We start from the raw sequence: 27,353 nt of genomic DNA on the forward strand, positions 1-27,353 counted from the left end.
CGTACACGGGGGGTGCACATAGCCTCAAAAGAAAGCCCAAATATTTAGTCCCACAATTAGTATAATGTGCAAAACACAGAACTTTGGCTCAGTGTGAAATGGGGCTATCAAGAGAAATTTACCATTTCCTACTGCGCTTGCAAGCGAGCATATCTGTGTATAGTGCGGCATACTGAGAACATTAGTCACGAGAACCCCTTCGAGCAATGTAATGATTTTCATGGGGACTGCATCTTAATTATAATTGGGATGTATAAATGCGAGCATTATAGAGAGCATATTTCCTTAGGGGTAAAGCCACATCTAAAGGTTTTCTGACCCATTCATTGCGATTCAGAGCGATTGGAGAAAAAGAGAATTGATTATCGCTAGTCTTTTCTCTCCTGACTTCTTTTTCCTGCTCGAATCTGGTCCGAAGAGAGAGAAAATGATAGATAGAGAGATGTGACACGACTGTTTTTATGACTGAGTGCTACAGGCTGTTGGGAAGTCAACAGGTACAAGCTGTTCCAGCGGGTGTGCGTGTGATGCGATATGTCTGCAGCATTTCTCCGACCAGGGTATTCACTCGCTCACTCCGGCTGACACCTAATGAGCCCAGACTACAGGAGGACTGCACATCCATGTAATCCGGGAGAGTGGCTGGGCATAATGTGGCATTAGAGGAGCCTGAGGCTTTCAGAGGGGGCTGGTGAGGAAGGGAGGGCAACGACTGACAGCTTTGGTCTGGAATACAGAGCGTGTGACAGCACAGAGCGCTGCCTTAATGCATTCAAAACGCCTCTGTGCCTCTGACAAGAAAAGCAAAGAAAAGAGCTTCAATGAATTGTTTATTGATCTAACAGGAGGAGAGATGGTGAGACAGCGAGAGAGGGAGAGAGAGGGAGAAACAAAATAACATTTTCTGTGTTACTATCAAAGTGTCATTGGTCTCCGAAGGTCTGCCTTACAAATACGACACCCGACAGGGGGACGTGTAAAATACGCTATTTGATTTAACCGGTTTTCATCTCAAGTGGTGGCTTTTTAAAATGAGAATTACAATGGCAGACTGCATTTAAAAGCTGATGCCTCGAAAGGGAAAGAATGAGGACCTGCGTTCAACCTGCGTTAAACCCCCGAAAAGATCACTTCTCATTCAGGGGATGGTACCGTACCAGACTTCGCACCAATAATAGTTACAGATAATTCACTTTCGTGTCGGGCAGCCGTGGTGAGATGCCGCGTTCTCAGATAGATTAATGCCACCAGATGTCATTGTAGAAGCCATATTAATTACCTCAAGATAATGTCATGGAACCATATGGTTTCTCCAGTGTCCATTTAGACAGAGAAAATGTCTTCATCACTCACAAACCCACATGGAAGAAATTGGCCCTATTGACTTTGACAGGTGTTGGAGGCAGATTCTTCATAATTAAGTAAGCTTTCAACACTACCTCAACGTGCCTGCAAAGAGGATTCAGTAAAAGCGACTATGGGGCTGCGGCGTCGATTAATCGCTCTTGACGATTACAGGAAAGGTCCGGGTTAGATACTTTACAATGGACCTTAGGGCTACATCACAACATTGTTAGATATTGTTGCAATCTCGTTTTCATCTGACATTTACTTCATGATTTTGTGTGGCAGTAGTAAATACATTCTTCGCCATTGTCACTAGCTGCTCTTTGTCCATTTTTTGAAGGGTGGCAACCAGTTTTAATGTTTCTAGCGTCAATCAAATAGTTACTGCCACTAAATTGTTTGTTTATGATATAAATGTATGTGTAGTATTAACAATAAACATAAACAATATTGCTTGTCAGGATTTTTTTTTTAAAATTTTAAAATCAAGATGTTTTAAAATTATAGCCACAATACTTAAACATTATACATTTAACATAGGACAATGGTGATTAAATCAATTATTTGTACCCACATCTGTGTAAAGTACATTCTACATCCAATCTTCCATCATTGTGATGACGACAACGTAACTTCTGCACAATAATACAAGTAAGAGATGTGATGTAACTATTTGTTATATTAACGATAAAGGGTGCCATGTGCGTAGTATAGCGCCGTTTTTGCACATAGCGTTCTATATGACGTTAAAGGATGAGAACGGGCTGGTTTTAGGGGCGGTCACAACACTACTAAAACATAAAAAGATACTAATGATCTGCATAACTGTACTAAAATCTTGTTTATTTGCCCCAAATAAATGATTTTGTGTTCCCTTTTGTCACTACCAAAACAATGAAATGTTCCGGTCATGACTGTTTCGGTAGTGACAATTGTAGATTGAGCCAAACTCAAAGATGTTAATCAGCACATGGTTAACTAGCACAGTTCTGAACAGTTGTACACACATAAAAACTACATTTTATGGAATAACACCCAAAAAAGTTTGCTTAATTTCAGAAAAAAGGTGTTTCGTAGTGACAGACCTTAAAGTTACAGACAGGTTTTCAGACTTTTGAACACATTTCCCTCAAAATGATGGTAATCTACAATGAAAGAGAAGACTATGAGAGAGAGGGACAGGAATATTTCCAGATAAAAAAAACTAGGGGTGTGGTTAAAATCAGTCTCAGCCAATGGACTAAAACACACCGTTTCGGTAGTGACATGAAAATGTGGGACACAATTTTTTTTTTACATAAATATAAAATAATGATGCTTAACACTGTAAAAAATATTGTCGGTTTAACTTAAAAAATTAAGTAACCTGGCTGCCTTAAAAATGTAAGTTCATTGAAATGGAAAAATTGAGTTAATACAATGAAGGTGATTGATTTAATCATAAGAAACTTAAAATATTATGTTATCTGAACTACATAGTTTTTTAAGTTGATTTGACAAAAGAAATAATGTTGTGATTACAAATCATGAAAATATTTTTTTACAGTATATATTAAGCTTACTGATATTTTTAATATTATTGTGGGATTCAATAGATAATAAAGCTCTAAAATTTGAATACGTAAATGCTTTTTAAAAGTGTTTTTTTGGTTGTGGGGCGGCAGTTTGCACCAATTATGTAGAAAGGCCCATACGGACACACATTATGGTCCGTGTTTGTAGAGCCGCTATTTGAATCATCCTGCTGCCTTGATGGATGAAGTGATAAAAGATCATAAACACTGTAACGCTGAGGGGGGGTAAGGGGGAGAATTTACGAGTGGACCCACCCCTGCGTTAGGTCTACAAAAGACGCGGTGTCCCTTTAAGAGAGCAGAATTTACAGTGCACGGCTGGCCCTTGCCTTGCATGAGGATCGTTTACAAAGCAGAGGACCGTGCTTGCTTTTCCCCCCTATCCCACAAATCCGATTTAATCAGACAACCCTTGCAGTGCGGCTCCCAGTAAGAAAAAGGATAATTAGTAAACAGGCAGCCTCTCCTCTGCTTCATTGGCATTCGCGTGGGGTGAGTGTCGCATTTAAAATGCAGTCTGATGAAGTCTACAAAATCAAACCATTTGTTACTCCTATTGAGGAGGCTTCAGGCCACTGGCAATTAAATTGGAATTAGTGCAGGGAATGAGATACGGACGATTCATACCAAGGAGGTGAGAGTGTCTGGAGGATGTCTGGAGCTCTCTCAAGTTTACAGTGCTGATGAGTCCCATAATAACTAAAGCTCATCTGCTCTCCGAAGCCGACGGCACGCGCAGAAATCTAGATTTGTGTGACTCGCGCGTGCTCACCGTGCACATAAATCAGATTCGTTTTTCTTTAGCGTCTGTGCTGTCATAGTGCAAGTGATGAAATCAGAGGTGTTTGTTCAGACAGTCAGGCAAGTCAATATCTGCGATATCCACATGGGTTGCCATAGTAATGACTTAAGCGTCAGCAGGACACCGACAGAAGAGAGTAGCTGTCAAACAGGACTGAAATCTGGAAATCAAGCCTCTCCTGATGGCCATCATGACATCTCAGTGTGCTCAACTCATCAGCACATCTGACAGGAGAAGCATTACTGTATTTACACATTCATGCACGTCATGTCCGAAACAGCTCACTCATCCGCCCATTTACCACTCAAACTAGATAGAGAAAAGCCCTGTGAATGACACTAATGTCTGACTGAAACAACATTTTAAATGTAAATAGTTTCAGACTGACAGAAACTGTGCGCATGTAAGAATGTCTCAACAAAAATGTAGAAAACAATAAAAATAAATATTATATATATATTTCTCTGTTTAAATTGCCTATGAATGTCTTTAAAAATTGTAGATATAAATTAATAAAAAAATGTATATAACAAATATATATATATATATATATATATATATATATATATATATATATACACTGTATATATATTAGGGCTGTGCAAAAGTTAATTGCGATTAATCGCATCCAAAATAAAAGTCTGTGTTTACATAATATATTTGTGTGTACTGGTATAATTATTTTGTATATATAAATACCTATGCATGCATGTATATATTTAAGAATTATTTGCGCTTAAATTCTGTTTATATATATAAATACATAATCTATATTATATAAATATTTGATATATGAATAACACATTTTCTTAAATATATACATGCATGTGTGTGTATTTATATATACAAAATAATTATATACAGCACACACAGATATATAATGTTAACACAGACTTTTATTTTGGATGCGATTAATCGCAATTAATTTTTGCACAGCCATAATATATATATATATATATATATATATATATAACATAATATACAAACCAAAAATTGAGTCAGATGCAGTAACAACAACAAAATCTATTGCCGTCTGTCTGAACAAAGCTTTTAGCTTGGGGGCTCTTACGTTTATTTCCTAAATGCTTCATCAAATGATTTTGCATTTGACACACAAGTGTTTCCCTTACACATGCGTTCATCAAACACAGCTGCTGAATTTAAATATAACAATCGATACGTACATGTAGCAGTCACCACACCAAGCGACTGTCATACACAGCTTTAGTAATGCATGAAATTCACTCATTGCAGGCTACATCTGACAATACTTTATTGACCGGAGCTTCAGAGGCAATTTCTATTGTATGCGTATATATCAGCTAGTGTCTCTACGTCTGTGGGTTTGTGTGAAGGACGGCCGCGGCAATGCCGTGTGCATGTGCGAGTTATTTTGAATGAATAAAAGGGGGAGAGAGATGCCATTTACTTTCCACAGTTGATTGGGCACAATGGAGATGAGGTTACCAGTGGGAGTTTGTGTGTGTGTGTGTGTGTGTGCTGGCGAGGCTTGCGGAGATGGGAGATAAATGAACTGCAAATGAGAAGGAACAGCTCCTGCAGTACAGCTGGCTTCCGAATTGCTTGCTTGCTTGCTTGGCCGTGGCAACCAGGCGAGTGGTTGCCAAGGGTGTCAGTTCAGTGTCCCTCATACGCCACACATGAGCCCTGCACAGGATTGCCATACTGCACTCTGGCCATTAGGGGTCACTCTGTGCTACCAACCCAACACAGTTGCTCTGACCAAAAACTGTTCATATGAGTAATCTTTACACACACAAATTCATTTAATGTATTAAAATGCAAAAGATGCAGGATACACATATCTAGCACAAAACTATTGAATTTTAATGACATTCTCAGTGCTTGGCAACTAATTTGTACTCTGGATATTAGATGCATGCAAATGATGAATGCACTGAATAAGGCTCGATGTTTACATGTTCCACATTTGAAAACCAGGCTGTGTGGTGTTATTCGATGTGATCGAGGGGGGGAAGAAGAGTACGAGAGAGAGAGAGTTTGTATGTGTATGCATGTGTGTGAGCTTTCCCCCTCTGGGCGTATGCAGAAACGGTCTCTATGCAAAGCCATTACTGGGAAACACATCAGGAGGATGAAAATAAATTATACTGTTCCACCAAATGACAAACTGCCACTATAAAGAAGATCTGCTGGGAAGGTAATTTGAGGGTCCTGTTTGTTCCCCCACTTCCTTAAAATGGTAAAATGTTTGTTTACTGTTGTCGATTCCCTTTGATCCCTATCTATTTTTTGCTCATAAATGGAATGCCTGCTAATCTTTTAAGACGGTTTAACGCGATTTATTTAATCAATGTCAATATTAAGACGAATTACTAATCTGTTCAACATATCAGACATACAAGCTTATTTGAATCTGCATGTATGAATAGAATACGAAATATTCAGTAATTGCTAAACAAGCTTTGGCTGATCGATAAAATTTGCACTTGGGTCTATTAAATGTGATATATGTGTATAATTCGTCTTAACTGGTACGCTAACCTTGAGGTTGACTTTTGGTCAACCTCAAGCCCATCCAGGTTTTGCAGCTGTGAGTGTGCGGATAAACGGATAACAACGCTGTCTTCCAAGATCTACCAGGGTGCCGACCGTACTGTCCTGCAGCTCAGCAGTACCAGCCTCCGTCATCCTGTCTGCAAATCTTCCTGCCTCTCAACATCTCACACCCTCCAGTGATCAAAGAGATGACAACAATAAAGAGCGATTTGACACTCTGAGCAGCTTTCAGAGTTCCAGTGTCAAGTTTATTGTACAAAAGTCTGGGCAATTTGACTGAATTTTGTTTCACGTGATCTTAAAATCTAAAGTCTTATGGCCCAAATGCTTCACATTAATTTAGCAGGCAAACAAACTGTAAATACACTACTGTTCAAATGTTTGGGGTCAGTAACATTTTTTAAAAAGAAATTATTACTTTTATTCAGTTTACTAACTTGATCTAAAGTGACTGAAAAAAAAAAAAGAATTCTCGCTGAGAATTTACTCACCCCATGTCATCCAAGATGTCTGTCATTCTTTCTTCAGTCGAAAAGAAATTAAGGTTTTTGATGAAAACATTCCAGGATTTTTCTCCATGTAATGGATTTCAATGGGAACCAAACGGTTCAAGGTCCAAAAGACAGTTTCAGTGCAAACTGTTCAAAGGGCTTTAAATGATTCCAGATGATGAATTTATTCATTTAAAAAAAATAACAAAGTTTAAGTTTTATAAGCTGAAATTGTCACCTTGCTGTGTTCTGTGATGCGCGTTCGTGACTCTCCTGTTCGAACTCGTTTATCAAAATGAACGAATCTTTTTTCGTGTCATTTGGTGCATTCAACGGACAAAATGAACGAGTTGACTCAGGAAAAGATTCGTTAATTTTGATGAACAAGTTCAAATAGGAGAGTCACGCATCACAGAACAGAGCAAGGAAACCATTTGAGCTTATAAACTTAAACTTTGTTTTTTTTTTTTTAAACGAGCGGTCGTTTCACTTCATAAGACCCTTATTCATCGTCTGGAATCGTTTAAAGCCCTTTCAACAGTTTGCAGTTTGCACTGAAACTGTCTTTTGGACCTTGAACCGTTTGGTTCCCATTGAAGTCCATTATCTGGAGAAAAATCCTGGAATATTTTCATCAAAAACCTTAATTTCTTTTCGACTTAAGAAAGAAAGACATGGACATCTTGGATGACATGGGGATGAGTAAATTATCAGCAAAAGTTTTTTTTTAAAAGTGAACAACTCCTTTAAGATATATATATATATATATATATTACACATAATTTATTTTATTTAAAATAATTGCTGAACTTTTTAATTTTCTATTCATCAAAGAATTTTTCTCATCATGGTTTCCCCCCTCCAAAAAAAATAGTAAGCAGCACAACTGTTTTAAACATTGATTATAGTAACGTTTCATGAGCACCAAATCAGCATATTAGGATGATTTCTAAAGGATCATGTGACACCAAAGATTAAAAATTCAGCTTTGCCATCACAGGAAAATAATGACATTTTAAAATGTTAAGATTGAAAATGTATTTTTGTAAAAATATTTCATAAATATTATTTTATATTTATACAATGTAATGTATAAATGCTGAATTTTTATAAAATAAACAAATAGAAAAACAATTCTAGCTGATGAATAGACTATTTATAGAATATTTCGTCTTTAGTAGACGAAACATGTTTTTAACATTATACCACTGGTGACTTTTTGTCTGAAATGCTGATCTAAAAAAGTGTGAAAAAAAAAGTCAAGTGACTTCCTCACTACACGATTATCTGACAGGAAGTCAAATCTAGCAGTCCACTGAGCTCCCTCCGTCGTTGCGATTTATTCCCAGTGACCATCTGGACAGTGGACAAACAATGTGGCAAGAGCTGTGAATGACCAGCCACATTAGTCATAGGCTTTTACCTCGACCCCTTACGTCCCCTAATCTTTACACTTTTGGTTTTTTACTGTGGCCAAATGACCGGAGCCCCTTTTCTCACTGGCCGCTGACACAGTCTTTCCCACTGGACAAAAGGCTTTTAGCTGTTGCACCCCGACCACCCTTCACTGTTGCCCCCCCACCCCGCCGCTGCCCCAATCTCCGACCCAACTGACAGGAACAGGAGTTTGTTTTGTTTTCTGAGGCGACGGGAATGAGAATGGAACTCTAAAGCCGTGCGGCTACAAAAACATTACGGGAGGGGGGTGATGGGCCATGATCCGCTGGTGAAAAAAATGAAGCAGCGCCAATGTTAATAATATTTAAATGCATTTGGAGAAGCTTGGCCAAATAACGCGTATAGATAAAGGTATTAAGAATAATAGGACTGGCATGCCTCTTTCCAGCTTAATGTAGGCTTTTGTGTAGCTCTCAGAGGAAATGAGGGCCGAAGAACGAGCCTGTTGCTCAGCGAAATCACCTTCCCGATGGCGCGCACAAGTTCGCTTTGTTGGGCTCCTTTACAGGGTTGCATGCTTTAAATTCAGAATTAAGAATGAATGCTTAGCCGAGCGACCGTGAAGGCTCTCTCTGTCTCAAATGAGAAAATGGAAGGCAATCAACATGCTCCATAAATTGGAGGCCAGTGGCGTTATAGGGGCAACAGTGTCTTCTCCAACTCTCAGGCACCGTAAACAAAACAACAGAATGAAATGAGAAACGATGTTGTGACTAAACGTCTCAAGATCATTCGGGAAAACAAGTGCATCAAGGTCATGCGACGCTCGCCGAGAGCGCAAGCGCCTCTGCTATCGTACTTTTTATCAGTTCACAAAAATATCTACTGACAGTTTAATAGAAGCAGGTGCTAAAGCCTTTATTCCCAACATGCATTTGTTTGTCTATTAGCAAGTCACTGCAAATGAGAATGAAAAAAGAGAGACAGCAAGGGAAATGAGCGCAGGGAAAACGGAAATTCAAAGTCTCTTTCCTCAAACAGCTGACAGAAGTTGCCCGTCTCAATTAGGACCAGGTTATTTTCCTAATGATCACTGGGACGTGTCTTTTCAGAACAGCCTGACCCTGACCTTGAGGACAAACAGTTAACCGCAAAGTCTTTGTGAAGGAAGAAAAGACTTTATTTATAGATTAAGTGTGTGTCGATCAAGCGGCGTCAGTGCTCGGGGAGGGAAGAAAGAAAAAAAAAAGAGGGGCCTCGGGGAAACGCTTTTGAAGCAACTAATATAGAGGTCTGCCTCGATCACTTCAACCCTCTTTTTAATTCCATTAGAAAGCCAATTGATCTGGCTTTGCGGCCACCAAGCGCGGCCGACGTGCGCTGTGTACACTCCCAGGTAAAAATCCTTGGTGGGCTTAAAAGACAGCAATAAACGAAAAGATGTTTTCATTGTGAGAGCACATTAGAGGACGCATTAGACAACTGGAGATGCTTAAAGGGTCCGTGGGAAAATAATCAGGAGCTCAAAAAACACAGAAAGAAAAAAACTCAAGACCACCAAAATGTTCAAAAAGGTCCGGTCATCCCATGATCATTCCGTGGCGTGTTTAATTGAGATAGAATCTAATTAATTTACATTCGATACTGGAGGAGATGCTTTCATCAGCCTGTCATTTATTCTGTGTGTTAACACCTGTTAATACACTATCTCACCAGTAATGAGCTTTTAAAAAGGAACGAAAGCTTTGCATGCCCAAACACACTTCACAAAACACACACAAACATCTTTCACAGATGTGAGGAACCAGCCTGACGGATAGATTTCGCCAACCACGGGTCACTCCCAATGAGATCCTGGCTGACCTCCAGTCCTGCCACCTGATTATCATCAAAGCATTTGTCATGGGACAGAAGTGCAGAGTGCCATCAAATAAGATGTTAAGGTGATATCTTATTATTCCAAGCACATGCAAGCAAAAAAAAACAAAAACCTTCCTGGCACATCACTTGCTTATAAACAAAAGAGAAAACTTATATACAGTCTCTCCCTTTCAATCCTATAGAAGTCTATAGCTTTTTATATGTGAGAGATATACTTTGGAATCATATTAACAGACAGTCAAGTACTAGAACAGAGATATTTTCAAAGAGCCTGTGGTCACAAATGTCATTCCGTGAATTCACAATGCGCTGCATACATGTGCCACTGCCGACCTGAGAATGAATCAGCCAGTGAGGAGAGAGAGAAACACAGCAAGAGTGATCAAATCAAAGGCGTCGCACAACATATACAGTGTGCACCTTTATCGGTCATATTCTAGGTTGACGACTTGGTTATAAATTATGCTTGCTTTATTTGAAACCATATGGGGAAAAATATCAATGGATGTGGCTCATAAACAAAAGTAGGATTAAAGTGGTGGTTTAACAAAGTATCCAAATGATTGTTCTATTGTTGCCGAAGTGCAATTATACCAACATGCTGTATTGAAATACGGAAAAAATAAAGTCAGTGGATTAGATTAAGAAATAAGAGAAAGGAAATAAGAACAGGATGAGAGGCTTGAGTTTGACGTCAAGTGCACTACCTGTGTGATGTCCAGCAGGGGGGGCTCTACCTGCCCCTCATGAGCAGCAGCCACACAAGCTTTGAGTTAAGATGCAGACAGACCTCAGATGACCTCTCAGCGTATGGATAACATAGGAGCGCGTGTTATTCCACACATGAAAACTGCTCGTTAAACGGCATGTTTCTCACTCGTTTCACACGAATTGACCCTTTACTTTCATTCGGATGCTATAAAGTGGCTTGCTTTGTAAAAAATGAAGAGTAATATTCTGCTTTTATTGGTTTAATATGAACAGGGTGACTTTACATAAACACTACAATCAATGTTTGTACCCAAGTGCCTTCCCTCCGCCTGCCACAAATCAGGCGCGCTTTGGGAATCTCTGGCCTCTCTCAGGGCTATATATCTCATAGACCTTGAGCCCAGCAAATTACAGCAAACACAGGATAAGACTCTTGTATCTAAAACCAGACCAGCCTGTACGCCACACATTCTTCTGAAGGGTCCCTGGGGTCCTTTGGGAGACCTAATACAGCTAGACGACTTATACAGCGAAACGACGCCTGTATGAGGAATGCGTGCCGCAATCTGTTCGTTACGACAGAGAGAACTCTCAAACAAGACCTTGCGCCCAGGGTGTGACTCTTGAGGGTCTCAGGTGAACGTTTATCAGTGCTAAAATCCCTAACCAAGCTTATTGGGTGAGAGGATACTGCATTCCTGAGGAGAGAGAGCGAGAGAACTTTCTTTTTTTTCCCTCCAAACGAGGGCACTGGCCTTTCACCTCGCTTGGAGACCTTCCCTGGGGTTAAAGTGTAATCCAGGGCGTATGACCACAAAGACCTGAGCCTAAAAGCCAAGGACTGGCACATTTTCGAAATTACACTGTCTAACTGCATTCTCACTCTCTATTTAGCAAGATTCCGAGTTGAGTCTAAAGCAACCTAGATTTAGGATAATAGAAAATGATTGCAAAAAATCTGACAAACGATCTCCTTAAACTGTGAAATCTGATTACGAATTAGTTAAATCAGTTTCAATTGCACACTTAGATCCTTTACATATTAAAGCATCATATTGCTGCCAGCTCTGTAAATAAGCACACTTATCTGAAGGCATCTAATATATGCGTTTAATGTTACTTTTCCTCTAATGCAGCCAACATATTTAAAGTGCTCTAAAGAAAACTGCCATGTGAATTTTCACACGGAGTCTGTTAAAACAAGCCACGAGTGGAAAGAGACAGGACGTTTAATTGACATTCCCATCCCCCGTTTTCCCAGGGTAAAGAAAAAGGGTGTTTTTTGTGTCTCACTGTACAAAAGGAAGCAGATTTGCAGATGAGATGACCCATGACCCCTGGAGCCGTTGAAAGGTTCTCAATGGCATAAACCCCACATAATCAATCACATTCTGGGGCTGTGGTCAGCACCGGGCCGCGCAGCCAACCCTCTGAGCCGGACTGTAAACAGACACCCATTCCTACAGGGCGACGGGGGGGATGAAAGACCCTAGCGGCATTCTTTTATTCTTCGCTTTGTGGGTGTGTAAAAAAAAAAACTCCCAAGTAAACAGAAACATCCAAACATCTTATTATATCAGCAGGACACCAAAAAAACAATGAATGGATAGCATCCCCCCCCCACACAGATGCGAATAAAGGACAATTCCAACACGAACGCACCAAACAGGGGCACTCACGCCTGCATCTGAACTCGATGCTGTGTCTTTAGAACAGGAGGAAAGATTAACTCGGACTGCCGTGAACCCACCCTTTATGACTGAGCAATCAATGGTAGAGTATTTTCACTGATATCTTATCTAGCCTAGCATTTCATTTCTTCTGCTTTGTGAGTGAGTGACCAGGTGTCATCTATCAAAACAATCCTAGTCTCTGGAAACCTGCTATTAACTGATAAGGGCAAGCCTCCATGGCGTAATGGCTCCCACCTGAGCTCACAACTCAACTCCGTTAGGAAAACAGGCAGTATAGGAGAAAACTGATTGTGAAGAACTTGCGTACATTTATTGCTCACACTGGGGTTAGGGGTATTGAGCAACTCCTAACAGCTTTATAGAGTAGGAGCTTAGGGCCTGATTTTTTCCCCTCTTAGGTCACACCCTTATGGGGGGATATTTATACTGGGCATTTTAAGACATTCTTTAAAAAAATGTTTTTAGGTTGCTATATATATATATATATATATATATATATAGGATTGATATTGGTATCGACAAATAGCCAAAGCTGCGGCATTGGAAGTGAAAAAGTATCGGGACATCCCTAATTTTCTGTGTATTTGACCATTTAAGCACAATCCAATTTAAATGAAATTACTCAGCCTACATTCAACATTATGCCCAATGCCAGCAACCCTGTGTTGAAAATTAAGCCCATGGGTTCGTAATCTTGATCATGTGTGCTACGAACATAACTGATAACTTAATATAAGCAATCATACAAATGATTTTCATGTGGCTGCCAATCTAACATGTTAAATAAATAAAAGACCATATCTGGGAACCAAAATATCAGTTGTGGGTGGGCATCCACCTAGCAACCACTGAAAACACACTAGAGACCACGTAGCATAACCTCAGTTATTTCTGGCTAATACAGATTATAAACCAATAAAAACAAAAAGGAATCATATACCATCATTTTTTAAATAATGTTAATCAATTTATGGATGTACACTTCCGTCAAAAGTTTTAGTTTTTTTTATGTTTTTTAAAAAAAGTCTCTTCTGCTGACCAAAGCAGCAATTATTTGATAAAAATAAAAAAATAAAAAAATAAAATATTGTGAAATTTTAAACAGCGGTTTTCTATGTGACTATATAGTGAAGTGTAATTTATTCCTGTGATCAAAGCTGAATTTACAGCATCATTACTCCAGTCTTCAGTGTCACATGATCCTACAGAAATTATTATAATATGATACTCAAGAAACATTTATGATTATTATCCATGTTGAAAACAGTTTTTTACATTTTTATTTCAGGATTCTTTGATGAATAGAAAGTTCAAAAGAACAGAATTGATCTGAAATGGAAAGCTTTTGTAACTAATCACTACCATTCAAAAGTTTGGGGTCAGAAAGAATTTATTTTTAATTTTTGGGGAAAAGAAATTAGAAAATACTTTTATTCATCAAGGATGAGTTAAATTGATCAAAAATTACAGTAAAGACATTTATAATGTTAGAAAAGATTATATTTTAAATAAATGCTGTTCTTTTGAACTTTCTATTCATCATAGAATTTTTGGGGGGGGGGGGGGGAAATGATACACGACTGTTTTCAACATTGAAAATAATAATTTATGTTTTTTGAGCATAAAATCAGCATATTAGAATGATTTCTGAAAGATCAAGTGACACTGAAAACTGATGTGTAATCAGCAACAGTAATGATGTTGAAAATTCAGCTTTCAAAGTACATTTTTAAATGTATTAAAATAGAAAACAGTCATTTTAAATTGTCATAATATTTCACAATATTACTGTTTGTCAATTTTGCAGCCTTGGTGAGCAGAAGAGACTTCATTTAAAAACATAAAAAAAAATCTTACTGATCTAAAACTTTTGACCGGTAGTGTATATGCCAATCAAAATCTAAAACAAGTACCATCATGTAGAGGAATTGATCTTTTTATCAATAGAAAGAGATGTGCAGATATGAAGGTCAATATTCCAGCCATGAATCTGAAGGTATTCGTGTAACGAGGTCCAGAAATGAATAGCAAGCGCTGTTATGGAATCATTCACTCGCTGCTCCACCAATTACACAGGCACAGGTAGCGAGAACCAGCTCACTGGTTAAATTGTACCGTGTCACTAGGCAACAAGACCTGATCGCTTCCTTTGTTTGGGGTGAAAGGTTGGAAGTGTTCACACTAATCTCAGAGTTCACAATTAAGTAACAGAAGAGTGTCTTCCACCTCCATTCACTCCCTCTCTCCATTCAGAGGAACAAACACCACCAAATCCCCCATTGCTAATGGAAAAGTATTTGCACTGTAAATTAAAGGGTACACTTTTTTATGCTTTGTAAAGATCACTTTTGGGATGTCTGCAAACAGCTCAAATCTAATTACAGGGTTTCGGGAGGGGGGTTACTCCAAAAGCTGAAGGAACAAAAGATGACTGGCCCATTGTGGAGTAGCTCTGTTGCGTCTCCAGTGAATCCTTGTCTATTCAGGCTACTCGTGGGATGGGGGTTAATCCATTACAGGGATACTTCAAGATGGGACACTCAATCACAAAGGGGCTGTGTATGCGTTTTTTTTTCTTTCTTTAATCATAGCTGAATATTCCTGTACATCACTGTTTTCACCTCCTTTTCATATCCTACCTCCCCCTCAGCATTTAATTACCAATGGTTATTAGCACTGAGATACAATGCATTCAGAACAGAGGCGGGTAATGCTTGTTCAACACAGGATGAGTCTCATTGTAGTGGGCTGGGGCGTCCCATCTCGGGTGAGTTTGGCGGACAAGATCGGGAGATTCCTGCTGGCTTCTTTTACAGCACGTGAATCACCGGGCCTACAGGAGTCCGTAATCTCTCCACAAAACTTTTATTTTCCTTTGGACATGTGCTGCTGTCTCTCCTCACAATGCGCATCAAAGTCTCTCTCTAGTCGAGATTCTTTCCCAAACGCCATGCCAGGCGGATTTAGACATCACTATTTTCTGTCAAATCTCCACCGAGAAACAATGCACGCTGCGGCCGTCATGCAGAGATGCTACAAATCCCTGTCCCCCCCCCCCCCCTGTACCTACTAAGCTGGAACGGTGACCCTCAGTGCCGCCTGTCGTCTGTGGTGGGTCCTCACAGAAGGGCCACCGGCCCGCGATCCCAAGCAGATCGCTCACGCCGACTCAGTCAGTTGATAAAAGTGGAGCTCATTGAGGGAATTTATACTTCACCTAATGGCTAAACATTCTTGCCAACAGATGATTACTTCTGGGTGTTGGCTGCACGTCTGCACATGGTATCTATCAGCCAACTGAGCATCTCACCCACTGGAAAACTCATTTAGATCCTATCTAGGGAAAAAAATTAGTTGTGAAAAAAAGGCAGAGAGGCCAGGCCGCTCTGCGCTTGATTTAATTTGGTCACTGATACAGAGTCCAAGCACTTGTGCCCTGTGTATTTTGGGAAAGGAGGGTAAAAAAATAAAAAGCTTGTGTTCAATAGACCTGGCGTTAGGACACACACACACACACCATTTCTCAAAGGAATTAAGCGTCAAACAGGGTCTAAGCCGCTGCCTCTGCTGGAACGTCAAAATCCCACACATAACACATTCAGATTATCATTTTCAGTCTTTTCGTTTTAATCTCAGAGCCCTCTGAATAGAGCTTAAGAAAGCTAAATTGACATGGGGGTCAACTGATTTTGGGGTTTTAAAGTCTGGTCCGTGTCACCTGTTATTCACCATGTGAGCTCTAAAGGGTAGTGATGCAGAACGACAGATTTCATATCACAGGAAAGGGAAAACGGTAATGAGGACATCATGTGTTCATGGGATTTGCTACTCATGAGGAAATATCAATTACAAAGTGATGCAAGTTAAAGTAAAATGAGTGCATTTTGTGCTAATCCAAGAATAAAGAAGGTACTTGATGTATTTGATCATTCTCATGTGGTCACAAAAAAAAAAAAAGATGGGAAATTACGTTTGTTCGCACACCATTCAGGCACGATTCGAATGCAAATAATAGCAAGTAACGGCCAAACTGCAACGAGGATAATGAAGGCCTACAGTAAACCAAGCTGGGTGCAGGCGGTCAGTGGGGCTCAGACAGATGGGTCCTCCGCTTGAGAGTGGGACAGCTTGCTCAGTAATGGATGTAGAATGAGATATGGGGATAGAGTCTGGCACAGCTAATAGTCATTTAATCAGCTGCAGCTGACCGGCACATGGACACCATTTCTGATGCCATGCTGTCTCAGAGCGATCCAAACCCATCAGCCTTCACCTACAAACACTACCACAACAGAGGCAAGGGCTCACTGTCCAGTACAAATAAATAACACTGAAAAACACTCGTGGATCAAAGCAATGGCTTTGAGAGTATTTCTTCTAAGTGTCCTGTCGAGAATGTGACTTTCAGAGGCATCATGCACCTAATATAGTTTTACGACCTGGTCTTTAAAGTCGGCATGAAATCAAATTTGACAAATCTTCTTTTTACATGTAATATTGTAGTGTTTATTATAAATGATTTATCCGTGCACTTCATTATTTTTTTTAAATTCATTTACCCTTGAAATCTTTAATCAAATACATTACCCTTCCCTCCCCCTTCGAAACGACCTCTCTCTCTTTTGGTCACGTGGAATGGCAAAAGGGTGCGGCCAGATCTGACACCTCTCAGAGAATCGCATTCAAATTGTTTGCAACTCCCAACCTCCAACGATCCAATCAATTCCCGAAGGATGAAATCAAGCCCTGCCCTACATTTTTTCTAAGTTCAGAAGCCGTTTCACTTGGATATACAGTACGTCACGAGTCACGACAAGGAAAAAATTACAATCTCAACTTCCGTTTCACGCCTACTTTAACTGGTCAGATAGATCTATCCGATCTGATAAATCCGATCTTCAACTCCCACAATACATGCAAATTATGCCCGTCAACAAAAGCAACAGATATGAGCTGCGTTTTATTCACTCACTGGTAAGAATATTTAGTCTCACTATTTTTAACGAAGATCATTGTGTTAAGCGTTAGCGACTGTTTAGCGGCTGTTTTCACGTTGGATTACTGTACAGATACTCAGATAGTAGTGTGTATATGACAAGTAGTGTTGTCATATCTGGCTATAAAACGTCATACACACTCTCAACATTTTGGGAGAAGTAAAATTTACATAATGTGGTTTCAACAACCAGATGAAGAAAAGTCTCAAAGGCACCCATCCCCTCATGGCCATAATGCTTCTGGTCACTTCTGGAGCAACACAGCATACAAAGTAGCCTTTGTGAAAATTGAACAGGACGCCCAAACCAGCCAACATTCATATGAATTGGCTTGTGCAACTTTAATGCACACTGACAGGTTAATTATGTCACAATTAACTAAATGCCTAACAGCCGTTCTACTAGTAGCGGTGTGATTGAGTTAATAGAGGGGTATGGCGTGACCTGTGTTTATCGGTGGCACCGACCCCATTTGTGAGAGTGACAAGCTTGTGGAGGGGTTGAGAAGTGGAAGCCTTTGGGCACATTATTCAGGGATATTTTCAGATATGGGAGAGAAAGTTTTGGAGGGGGGCGAGGGAAACCGAAAAAGCGCTTTTCTCTTCTCGCTGTGCCAAAACACAGCCGTGTTGCTCCATCTATTCCGTTCTCTCGCTCTGTCAAAACTATTTCTGGCTTCAGAAAAGAAAGTGTTTACTCTGTGGCCTGGTTCACTGGAGTCACGCAGTGTTCCCGCCGAGCAAATCTACCGTTCTCTCTCCAAAATGGTTAGCATATTTTCCCTGTAACACAAGACTTAAAAAGGACCAGAAGAAATCAAGAGGGAAGGGGGAGTCTGTTATTATATGTGGATTTACATGCAGTCAGCTGCTCGGCCAGTTCAAAGAAAGTAACAACTATACACCACCGTCTATAATAGCTTCTGTGAACAGCAAACTAATAATGGATGTGATGTTTTGAGGTGGATCGCTGAGCTGAAAAGTCCTGGAAGACTAACTGATTCATCAACAGAGATCTGATTGAGGAAACCCAGGAGCTTCATGGTCAGTTTTCTGATAATACTTTTGTCAAAACACAATTTTGAGTTTCATAGCTTCTGCAGAAAGGCTTGAACTTCTACACCCCCCCGCCATCTCAAATCTTCCATCCAAACTGTCACAGTAAATAAAGCACCGCTGAGTGTGGTAAAGCACATCTCTCGGCGAGACACCATATCAGTGCTTCGGATTGAAAGGAGACATGCCGTTTCACACTCTGTAAAAGTCAATAGCCCTTATTTAAAATGCACAAAAACACATAAAGACCTCTTCGGCAGTATTTATGAGTGAATTTTTCATAGCATTCCCTTGAGATAAGTGATTGTGGAGTTGAAGTCTCTTCAAATTGGGCTGCCCTTTAAAGTAGGTCAGAACTGAGACTCCAGTAGCACTGGGGTTGTGCGTCAACAACAGCACATGATGTTGTTTTCCTCTCAGAGTCCTGGCACCAAACACGACCGGCCATTTATGCGCCTTAACCAACCTCTCCAACTGTCTAAAAGCCCCTGACGTCACAGGCGGCAAACACCTCGCCAAGGAATGCCATCAACACAGATCCGAGTCATTCGAAGAGCCACACTGTAAAGTTCAGGTATATTTCAAGCCATTTTTCAGTTGACACAAATGGACAGAGAGGACAATTAAATGCTAAATAAATAGAATATGTCAATAATTAGGCGAAACAAACACGATTTATCAGTCTAAAATACTACAGACTGTATACAAGGGCCCCTTTTTCTTCCAATCAACATATCACAGCAGCTGATTTCTCTGACATCAACAGAAATGAGACGAGGCTACAAAGGGATCCATTGAAGTGGCGGTGTTAGTCTGGAATGAGGCAGGAATCGTGCCGAGTCGACCATCTATAACTCAAACAAGCAAACAAAAGGTCTTTTAACAAAGATTTGAACTCAATTTTTGTTACAGATTTTGATGCAACAATGACCTTTATACACAAACACACTCACATATATTAAACGTCTATTTGTGTGAAGTCTCATGCTCATCACGGCTGCATTTAATTGATCAAAAATAGAGTAAAAACAGTAATATTGTGAAATATTGCTACAATTTAAACATTTTCCATTATAATAATATAATTTAATCTAGTGATGGCTAAGCTGATTTTTCAGCAGCCATAAAAATCATTCTGATATTCTAACATTTCTTTATTAATGTGGAAAACAGTTGTGCTGCTTAATATTTTTTGTGGAAACCGTGATACATTTTCTCAGGATAATTTGATGAATAAAGTCCAAAAAACAGCTTTTATTTTAAATAGAAAATGTTTGTAACTTTATAAATGTCTTTACTGTCAGTGTTGATCAATTTGATGCACCCTTGCTGAATAAAAGTATATAACAGACACATAGTATACAGGAGGGGGAAAAAAACTGTTTTTCTCTTTAATAGGCAAAATTAAACAAATTCAATATCCTATCAGTCAGGACTCATTCCATCGTGCCTAATTTTGTTGCCGTTTTATTATTGGCGTGTTATTCAATCATTGCGGCATCTAATTTTCCATGAATGGCTTTTCTTTCGTCATTCATCCATGCAGGTCGACTTCATGGGCAGTTCTCCTGATAGCGTTACAGGAAATGCACTTCAGCCTTTCGCCAGACATGCTGCCAACTTGAAAACCGAGACCTGGATGTTTACAACGACAAGAAAACTTTGTCCATCGTAAACACCACCACGCCAACAGCCGTTAACTATTTATAAAGAGGGCACAACTGCGAGCTGCACATCCACTATAGGAATGGTGTGGGGACAGAGATGCGGTTTTTGGCCTGTTAAGTAACATTGTAAGCATAACATAGAATTGGCTTCGTTTCAAGGTTGTCACTCCGATCTGGCTAACGGTAGTAGATAACAAGGGTGAAATATAATCATTTCTTGTTGTGGCCCTTACGCCACCCTTGGAGTGTAGCAAAACGTGGCTGTCTGCGGTGACGTTTTCAGGAGAGAAAAAAAAGTGACATAAAATCTCCCAATAACTCACTTCATGTCTATCTAGGCTGTGAAAATGAAGCATATGGGTGAGCATATTGAGGGACTGTGGGAAAAAAAGCCAGCGTATCAAACTAGCCATGCGTTATAGCACATTTAAAATATAAGCCTGGTAGCCACAGGGGAGGCTGGCCTCGCTGCTGTTCAGGTCCCTGGCAGGAAGACAAGTTTCACTGCCCATTTTTTTTTTTTTTTTAACTCCAGACTCCAAATCTATATTTAGCCAGGCTTTTCCACTGGTATGCCTTTCTCTGATCGTTAGCCCTGTTTAACCCCTATTTACAATGGGCCCCATATTGGTCAAGGCTCTCGGGAGGCCCGGTCAGTTAGGGCACGGCAAGCCTTTTACGCACGTCTGTCAAATAACACAAAGTGCACCCAAGCAGCTCTGAGACCAGGACTGAGTTGGGCTCGGTATATGGGATATTCATGATAAATTTACAATCATTCTGTGAATCCGTGAATATCGATGATTTCAATGCGCATTCAATTTCCAATTAAGTTTACTCTTTAGACTAATCTCACAAAAAGAACAGAAAGACATGATTTGATAGCAAAAAAAATAAATAAATCTGGTAGTCAATGTTAATATTGATGATATTACTAATGAAAATGGTCAACAAAGGACATTTTGATTTAGTCAACAATAAAAGCAAAGAAAAATTGATTAAAAAAATGATTAAAATATGAAGATAAAAACGCTGATACTAATAATGCACTAACAATTGTTATGGTTTAAATTTTGTTAATATTAAATGCTACTTATTTTTAATGTTTTTTGAATAAGAAAAAATAAAAAGGACAAAATTTAAGTAAGTTTTATTTCATTCATAGTTATTTAACTAGATTTTAGATGCAATTATTTCCTAAATGAATAATTTGAACTTTGAACAGATCAGATTTTGTTTATAATATTACTACTTTAATACAATTTATTAAATGTTATTTATTTGTGTCATGTTATGTCATTACTCCAGTATTTAGTTCTAAAATGCTGATTTGCTGTTCAACAAACATTTCTTGGCATGTTGAAAACATTTGTGCTGATTACAATTGTTTTGATAGATTTTTTTTTTTTCAGGAATCTTTGATTAACAAAGTTCAATAGAGATACTGTAGAAATCTAAAAAAGTCTTCTCTGTAATTTTTGATCAATTTAACACATCCTTTCTGAATAAAAGGAGTTTGGCGTCTACCTGACCCCAAAATTTGAATGGCAGTGTACTGAAAATCAGCATAAGATTTCCACTTATGTGTGAAAGCTTAATTCGACAAGCTGTTTTATTGATTGTACATTATGTCAATCTCAAGTACTTAGTTCCTAAAGGTGGTTCAAGGCTTCATGGGTGTAAATGAATCAAAAATGTAATGCTTTAATGGTGCTTTCTATACTTAAAATGATCTAAGCAAGCCAGACTGTTATGCAGTGGAGTGCTAGACACGTTTGTGCTAGAATATTCTCCCAAGGGCAGATAGCGAGGGCTGTCGGGAAAGTGAGGAGTCATAGCATGGCAGTGTACGGGGGGGCACATGCATCAGCACAGCTCTTGTGTCCAGCAACCCAGAAGAGGTTATCATATCAGGGTCAGCTGCACCAGCGCATACCCCACTCAGGTTGCCACCAAGAATGTAAGCAGAGGAGGAAACCAGAGAGGTCTTCCTTCCATGACACAACATTGTTTTGAGGGCACCTAGTAAACAAAGATTTAACCAAACCTGACCATGACTGCCCTGTTTCCCATTACTAATAATTTGTATGAATAGAATGACAAGCAGGTATCTATGTGCGTAATTGTTGGGGTTGGTTGCCAGCTTTACCCCATAGCCGGTGGCTCGCATTTCACCTCCTCCAGTAAATGTTTATCTGTCACCGCATATCCCAAGAAAACACATGATCGAGACTCAAAGCTTTATCCATTTATAAATAACCAAGGTTGCTGATTGTTTACCATGTTTTGCAAGTAAACACACACAGCTAACTTTTTGTCCTGGTTTACAATCAAACATTGTTTTGTGCATGCTTGGCTAATGTTTGGAGACAAAACGTTCACCAAAATACATGCATATATATATATATATAGAGAGAGAGAGAGAGAGATCCTCTAAATGCCATTTGAAATTTTATTCTAAAATGACCATTTTTATCAAGCTTGTATATTTAAGTTCAGTAATTTCACTTAAATGACAATTAATTTTCATTGCCATTTAAGTGAAATCACTGAACTTAAATATACAAGCTTGATAAAAATGATCATTTTAGAAGAAAATTTCAAATGGCACTTAGAGGCTTTTGCATCTGAACTCTTCATATATATATATATATATATATATATATATATATAAAAATAAGAGAGATTATACACTGTTTGCTTACTGCCACAACAGGAAGAAAACGCAAGAGCTTGTATTCAATTCATTTTTGTGACGTGCTCCAACGTTTTATAATGGGACAAAATCATTTGGCATTGTGATGATTTGTGTCATGGAATTCTCACAACAGTCAAGTGATGAAATATGCGTGTTCTGGAAATGGGAAGCCCCTGGTGCCGCTTCACTCGCAGTCTCATTGTGGAAAGGTGAAGTAAAAAGATGTAGATGGCACTTTCTCTTCTTCATGCTCATCTTTCCATGATTTTTTGAAAAATTGTAATACTGAACTTTGTGAATACACCATTGTCACCAAGAAAATGACATTGTAAGCTACACACAACATAAGTTTGAAAACAGCTGTTGGATTTATCTGCGGAGCATTGGTCAATCTATCAATTAGGCCGAGTGGAGGGCCACCGTGAGAACAGTGCACAGAACCGTGACTTCTGTGCACTGTTACACCCCTATATATGCCACAATTCACAATATAATATTTAACACTGTTTGGTACGACATCCATGGTTCAATACGCGCTTGTGTTTTTACGTGTTTAAGTAATTTATGTGCGTTTTATTTCTCTCCGAATGGACTGTTTGTGTGTGCCTGTCTATGAGCTGAGATGATGAAACTCCTTCCTGCTACGGCCGCAAGTAAGTTAGGGGGTGCGCGGCTTAACCATCATTCCACACTTTAAAATGGTAAGTGAGGATACAGTACTAGGAAGCGCCGGCGTCTTTCAAATCCGTGGTGTGGGGACATTTTGGTTTTGCCTTTGTGTATAATAACGAGGAAGAAAAACCTACTGTAGCCTACTCCTCAAACAGAAACCTCAAAATACAGGAATAGATATCTGACCTAAGTGAGATTGCACTTTACATTCTGAAGAATTACGATGTGTACTGAAGTGCAAGTACGTTTATTTGAAATGGTCAATTTATGTTTATTTTCAAAATTTAGGAATTTTTTTTGTTTGTACATGAACTACAAGCAGCTGTGAAATGTCAGTGTTTATTTTATATTGTACTTTACACTAGGAACTAGTGGACTTTTCTTAGCTTTTAAGTATAATCAAGGCATATTGCAATAAATTGTCTGTCTATCTATCTATCTATCTATCTATCTATCTATCTATCTATCTATCTATCTATCTATCTATCTATCTATCTATCTCTATTACACAGAAATGTGGTGGGAAAAAGCTACAAAAAAGTAGAAAGAGAGGCTAGATATTTAGGCACAGTAATAATTTCTCTCATTAAATGCAAATGTCTTTCAAAGGACGTGAGCCCTCAAAGACAAACTTCCACATACAGTAGCAGAGCGCACGTTTGAGTGTGTTTGATGTGTGCAGTGTGGATTGGTGTTTGTGTTGCACCTGTGTGGATCTGCCGGTGGGCCTCTAGAGCATCTTCCTTCTGGAACTGAGCTCCACACTGGTCACAGACGATGGCTTTCTCACCAGCTACAAGAAAGAAAAACACAAACACATAAGTTATTCAATCTACATCCTTCTGGGGGTCCTCGAGTTCTGCATGGTGTCATAGCTCTTATTTGAACCCCAGGGATAGTTGAAATGATTCAGTGCCTGTGAGTTAGAAGTCTGCTGGATTCCCTTCAATACAACTTGCTGGCAAAAACACTGTTTACAATGTTTTGGAGGATACATTTGCCAGACGCTGATTTTGTGTGCACTGTGGATTTTAAGCAATGCATCATAACAGGGCTTTAGCATTCAAGGCACTCTTTCAGTAAAAATAACACAAACGTTGTCAAACAATTCAAAATAGAAAATAAAAACAAGCAGTCATGCATTTGACATCTGCAAAGCAAGATCTGATGTTGCAACAGGACACGAGGAGGAACTGCGAGACCACAGGATGTACCATCTGATTTATAAATCAGAATTAAGCCGAAACACTGTATTGCATTGCCATTTACACTATTTATCTGCTCAATCAAATGGGAGTTTTGAGAAATTTTAACAGAGCCGTCAGCTCTTGTTGGGTCTTACCACCTTCACAGGAACAACAGGAAGTCAAAGCTCAGATATAAAAAGCTAGCCAAAGTCCATTTCGCAACCACTGTAAAGTTGCAAAATGTACTGTACTCTCAGTCAGTAGGAAACAGGGTTTTTTTTTTCTCTAGCAGATGATGCCACTCAGCAATAAACTTTTCAATGTGGCACAAACTAGTTCCTCTTAAATGTTTAAAGAAATCAAACACCACTATTACAGTACCTGTGGTCGCATCATGCCACTAAATCTTGCACATATAGTGGAACTGTGAAAGACAATTGAAAGTCAATTGAATGTTCAGATACAATATATGTTTAATTTTGAATTCAATTAGAATTCAAGTAGCAAAAGGATGCAGAGTTGCAATTTGAAAGAGAAAGAGTTGCAATTTGAATTTAAGGAAGTAGAATTAAAATCAACTAAAAAATTCAAAGAAATTCATAATGTCAGAACACTAAACTATGGAAGCTTGTTTCCGCCATAGAATGAAAAATAGAAAAGGTAATTGTGACTTTTTATCTCACAATTCTGACTTTTTTTTTTTCACAATTGCGAGTTTACTTCTCACAATTCTGACTTTATTTCTCACAATTGCGAGATGGAAAGTCAGAATTGCGAGATATAAAGTCAGAATTGCGTGATATAAAGTCGCAATTGTGAGATATAAAGTCAGAAATATGAGATATAAAGTCAGAATTGCATGATATAAAGTCAGAATTGGGAGATATAAAGTCGCAATTGCGAGATATAAAGTCAGATTTGCGAGATATAAAGTCGCAATTGCGAGATATAGTCAGAATTGTGAGATATAAAGTCAGAATTGCATGACAAAGTCAGAATTGCGTGATATAAAGTCGCAATTGCGAGATATAAAGTCAGAATTGCGAGATATAAAGTCAGAATTGGGTGATATAAAGTCGCAATTGCGAGATATAAAGTCAGAATTGCGAGTTATGAAGCCATAAATGCGAGATATAAAGTAAGAATTGTGTGATATAAAGTCGCAATTGCGTGTTATAAAGTCAGAAATGCATGCATGTCAGAATTGTGATGATTTAAACTATTCTGAGCGGGAAAAAAGTCGCAATTGCGAGTTTATATCTCACAATTCTGAGAAAAGATGTCAGAATTTCGACATAAACTCACAATTATGTGTTATAAAGTCAGAATTGCAAGATGTAAACTCGCAATTGTGAAAAAAAAAGTCAGAATTGTGAGATAAAAACTCGCACTTCTGTCTTTTTTTCTCAGAATTGCGACTTTATATCACCCAATTCTGACTTTATATCTCGCAATTCTGACTTTATATCACGCAATTCTGACTTTATATCAAGCAATTCTGACTTTATATTACGCAATTCTGACTTTATATCATGCATTTCTGACTTTATATCTCGCAATTCTGACTTTATAACTAGCAATTGCGACTTTATATCACGCAATTCTGACTTTTTATCTCGCATTTCTGAGAAATAAAGTCAGAATTGCGAGATATAAACTCGCAATTGTGAGAAAAAACGTCAATTATCTTTTTTTATTTTTTTATTCAGTTGCGGAAACAAGCTTTCATACTAAACAGACAGACAGAGACAGACAGAACTCTAAACAGAACGAGACTGACAGAACGACATTTGGCCATGAAGCAGGAAGGTCCAAGAACTAAAGTAGCTTGAGCTAGAGGACCAGCGGGACATTGATCACCACCTTAAGTGGCAGAGAGGAAGAAGCCAGACCCTACAACCCACCCCACAACATAAACGACAGCTTATTGAAGCAGGTCATTATCTCACAGGGGGTGACAACATACAGCCACCCAGCAGGAGAGTGCTTCCAGTCCCGGCAAAAGTCATGGAATTAAAGCGATAAATTCTAGCCTCTCCCTTCAATAGCGACTTTCTTGTTAAGCATGAAAAAAAGGAGAAAAAAATGTGTTAAGAAAAAACACCTTCCTCAAATTTGGCAGCAATCATACCCCACTTTTAAACCCCTTCCCACCAAAGACAAAAAGAGAGAGGAAGAGCTACAAATAACTGCCTCTCCAGCAAAAAAAAAAAAAAAAAAAAAAAAGAAACAAACAAAAAAAGAGAAATTGCTCTCTAGCAACTCCCACTTCCACCCGCCTTCTCTTGAAGTTGCCACAACGATGCCGAACCTGATATAATGGGTCCTTACACAACCGTGGCTCCTAACAAGTGGAGGAGAGGTGCCACGTGCCAAAGGCCCCGTTCCTTTTTCACTTCCCTTCTCTGAACGTATTGCACAACTGAAACCCTGGGATTTAAATGTTTCCGAGGATGACGCCGTGTCGATCGGTCTTGTTTGCATTGGATGTGCCCATAAATAAAAAGAAGCGAGTGCAACCAGAGCCTTTTTTACGGGAGCTGCAGCAAACATCCAGCTTCAGATTACCCAGCAGTGGGGCTGTGCTGCCTTTGTTGATGAGTCCCTGAAGAGAGTGATACTAGAGCACAGCTGTAAT

The 27,353-nt window shown here is 39.1% G+C and overlaps 1 protein-coding gene across 3 annotated transcripts in view; it reads right to left on the reverse strand.

The window, feature by feature from the left end:
• Nucleotides 1-27,353, reverse strand: part of zbtb16a (zinc finger and BTB domain containing 16a) — a 113,726-nt gene that overhangs the window by 12,877 nt on the left and 73,496 nt on the right. For all 3 annotated transcript variants that reach the window (XM_039693864.2, XM_039693865.2, XM_039693863.2), the window contains exon 4: nt 24,235-24,321. In XM_039693864.2, coding sequence (XP_039549798.1) covers nt 24,235-24,321 — 87 coding nt within the window. The remainder of the gene's footprint in view (nt 1-24,234; nt 24,322-27,353) is intronic.

The sequence above is a fragment of the Pimephales promelas genome, chromosome 19 (assembly GCF_988280905.1).
Source record: "Pimephales promelas chromosome 19, fPimPro1.hap1.1, whole genome shotgun sequence".
Lineage (NCBI taxonomy): Eukaryota > Metazoa > Chordata > Actinopteri > Cypriniformes > Leuciscidae > Pimephales > Pimephales promelas.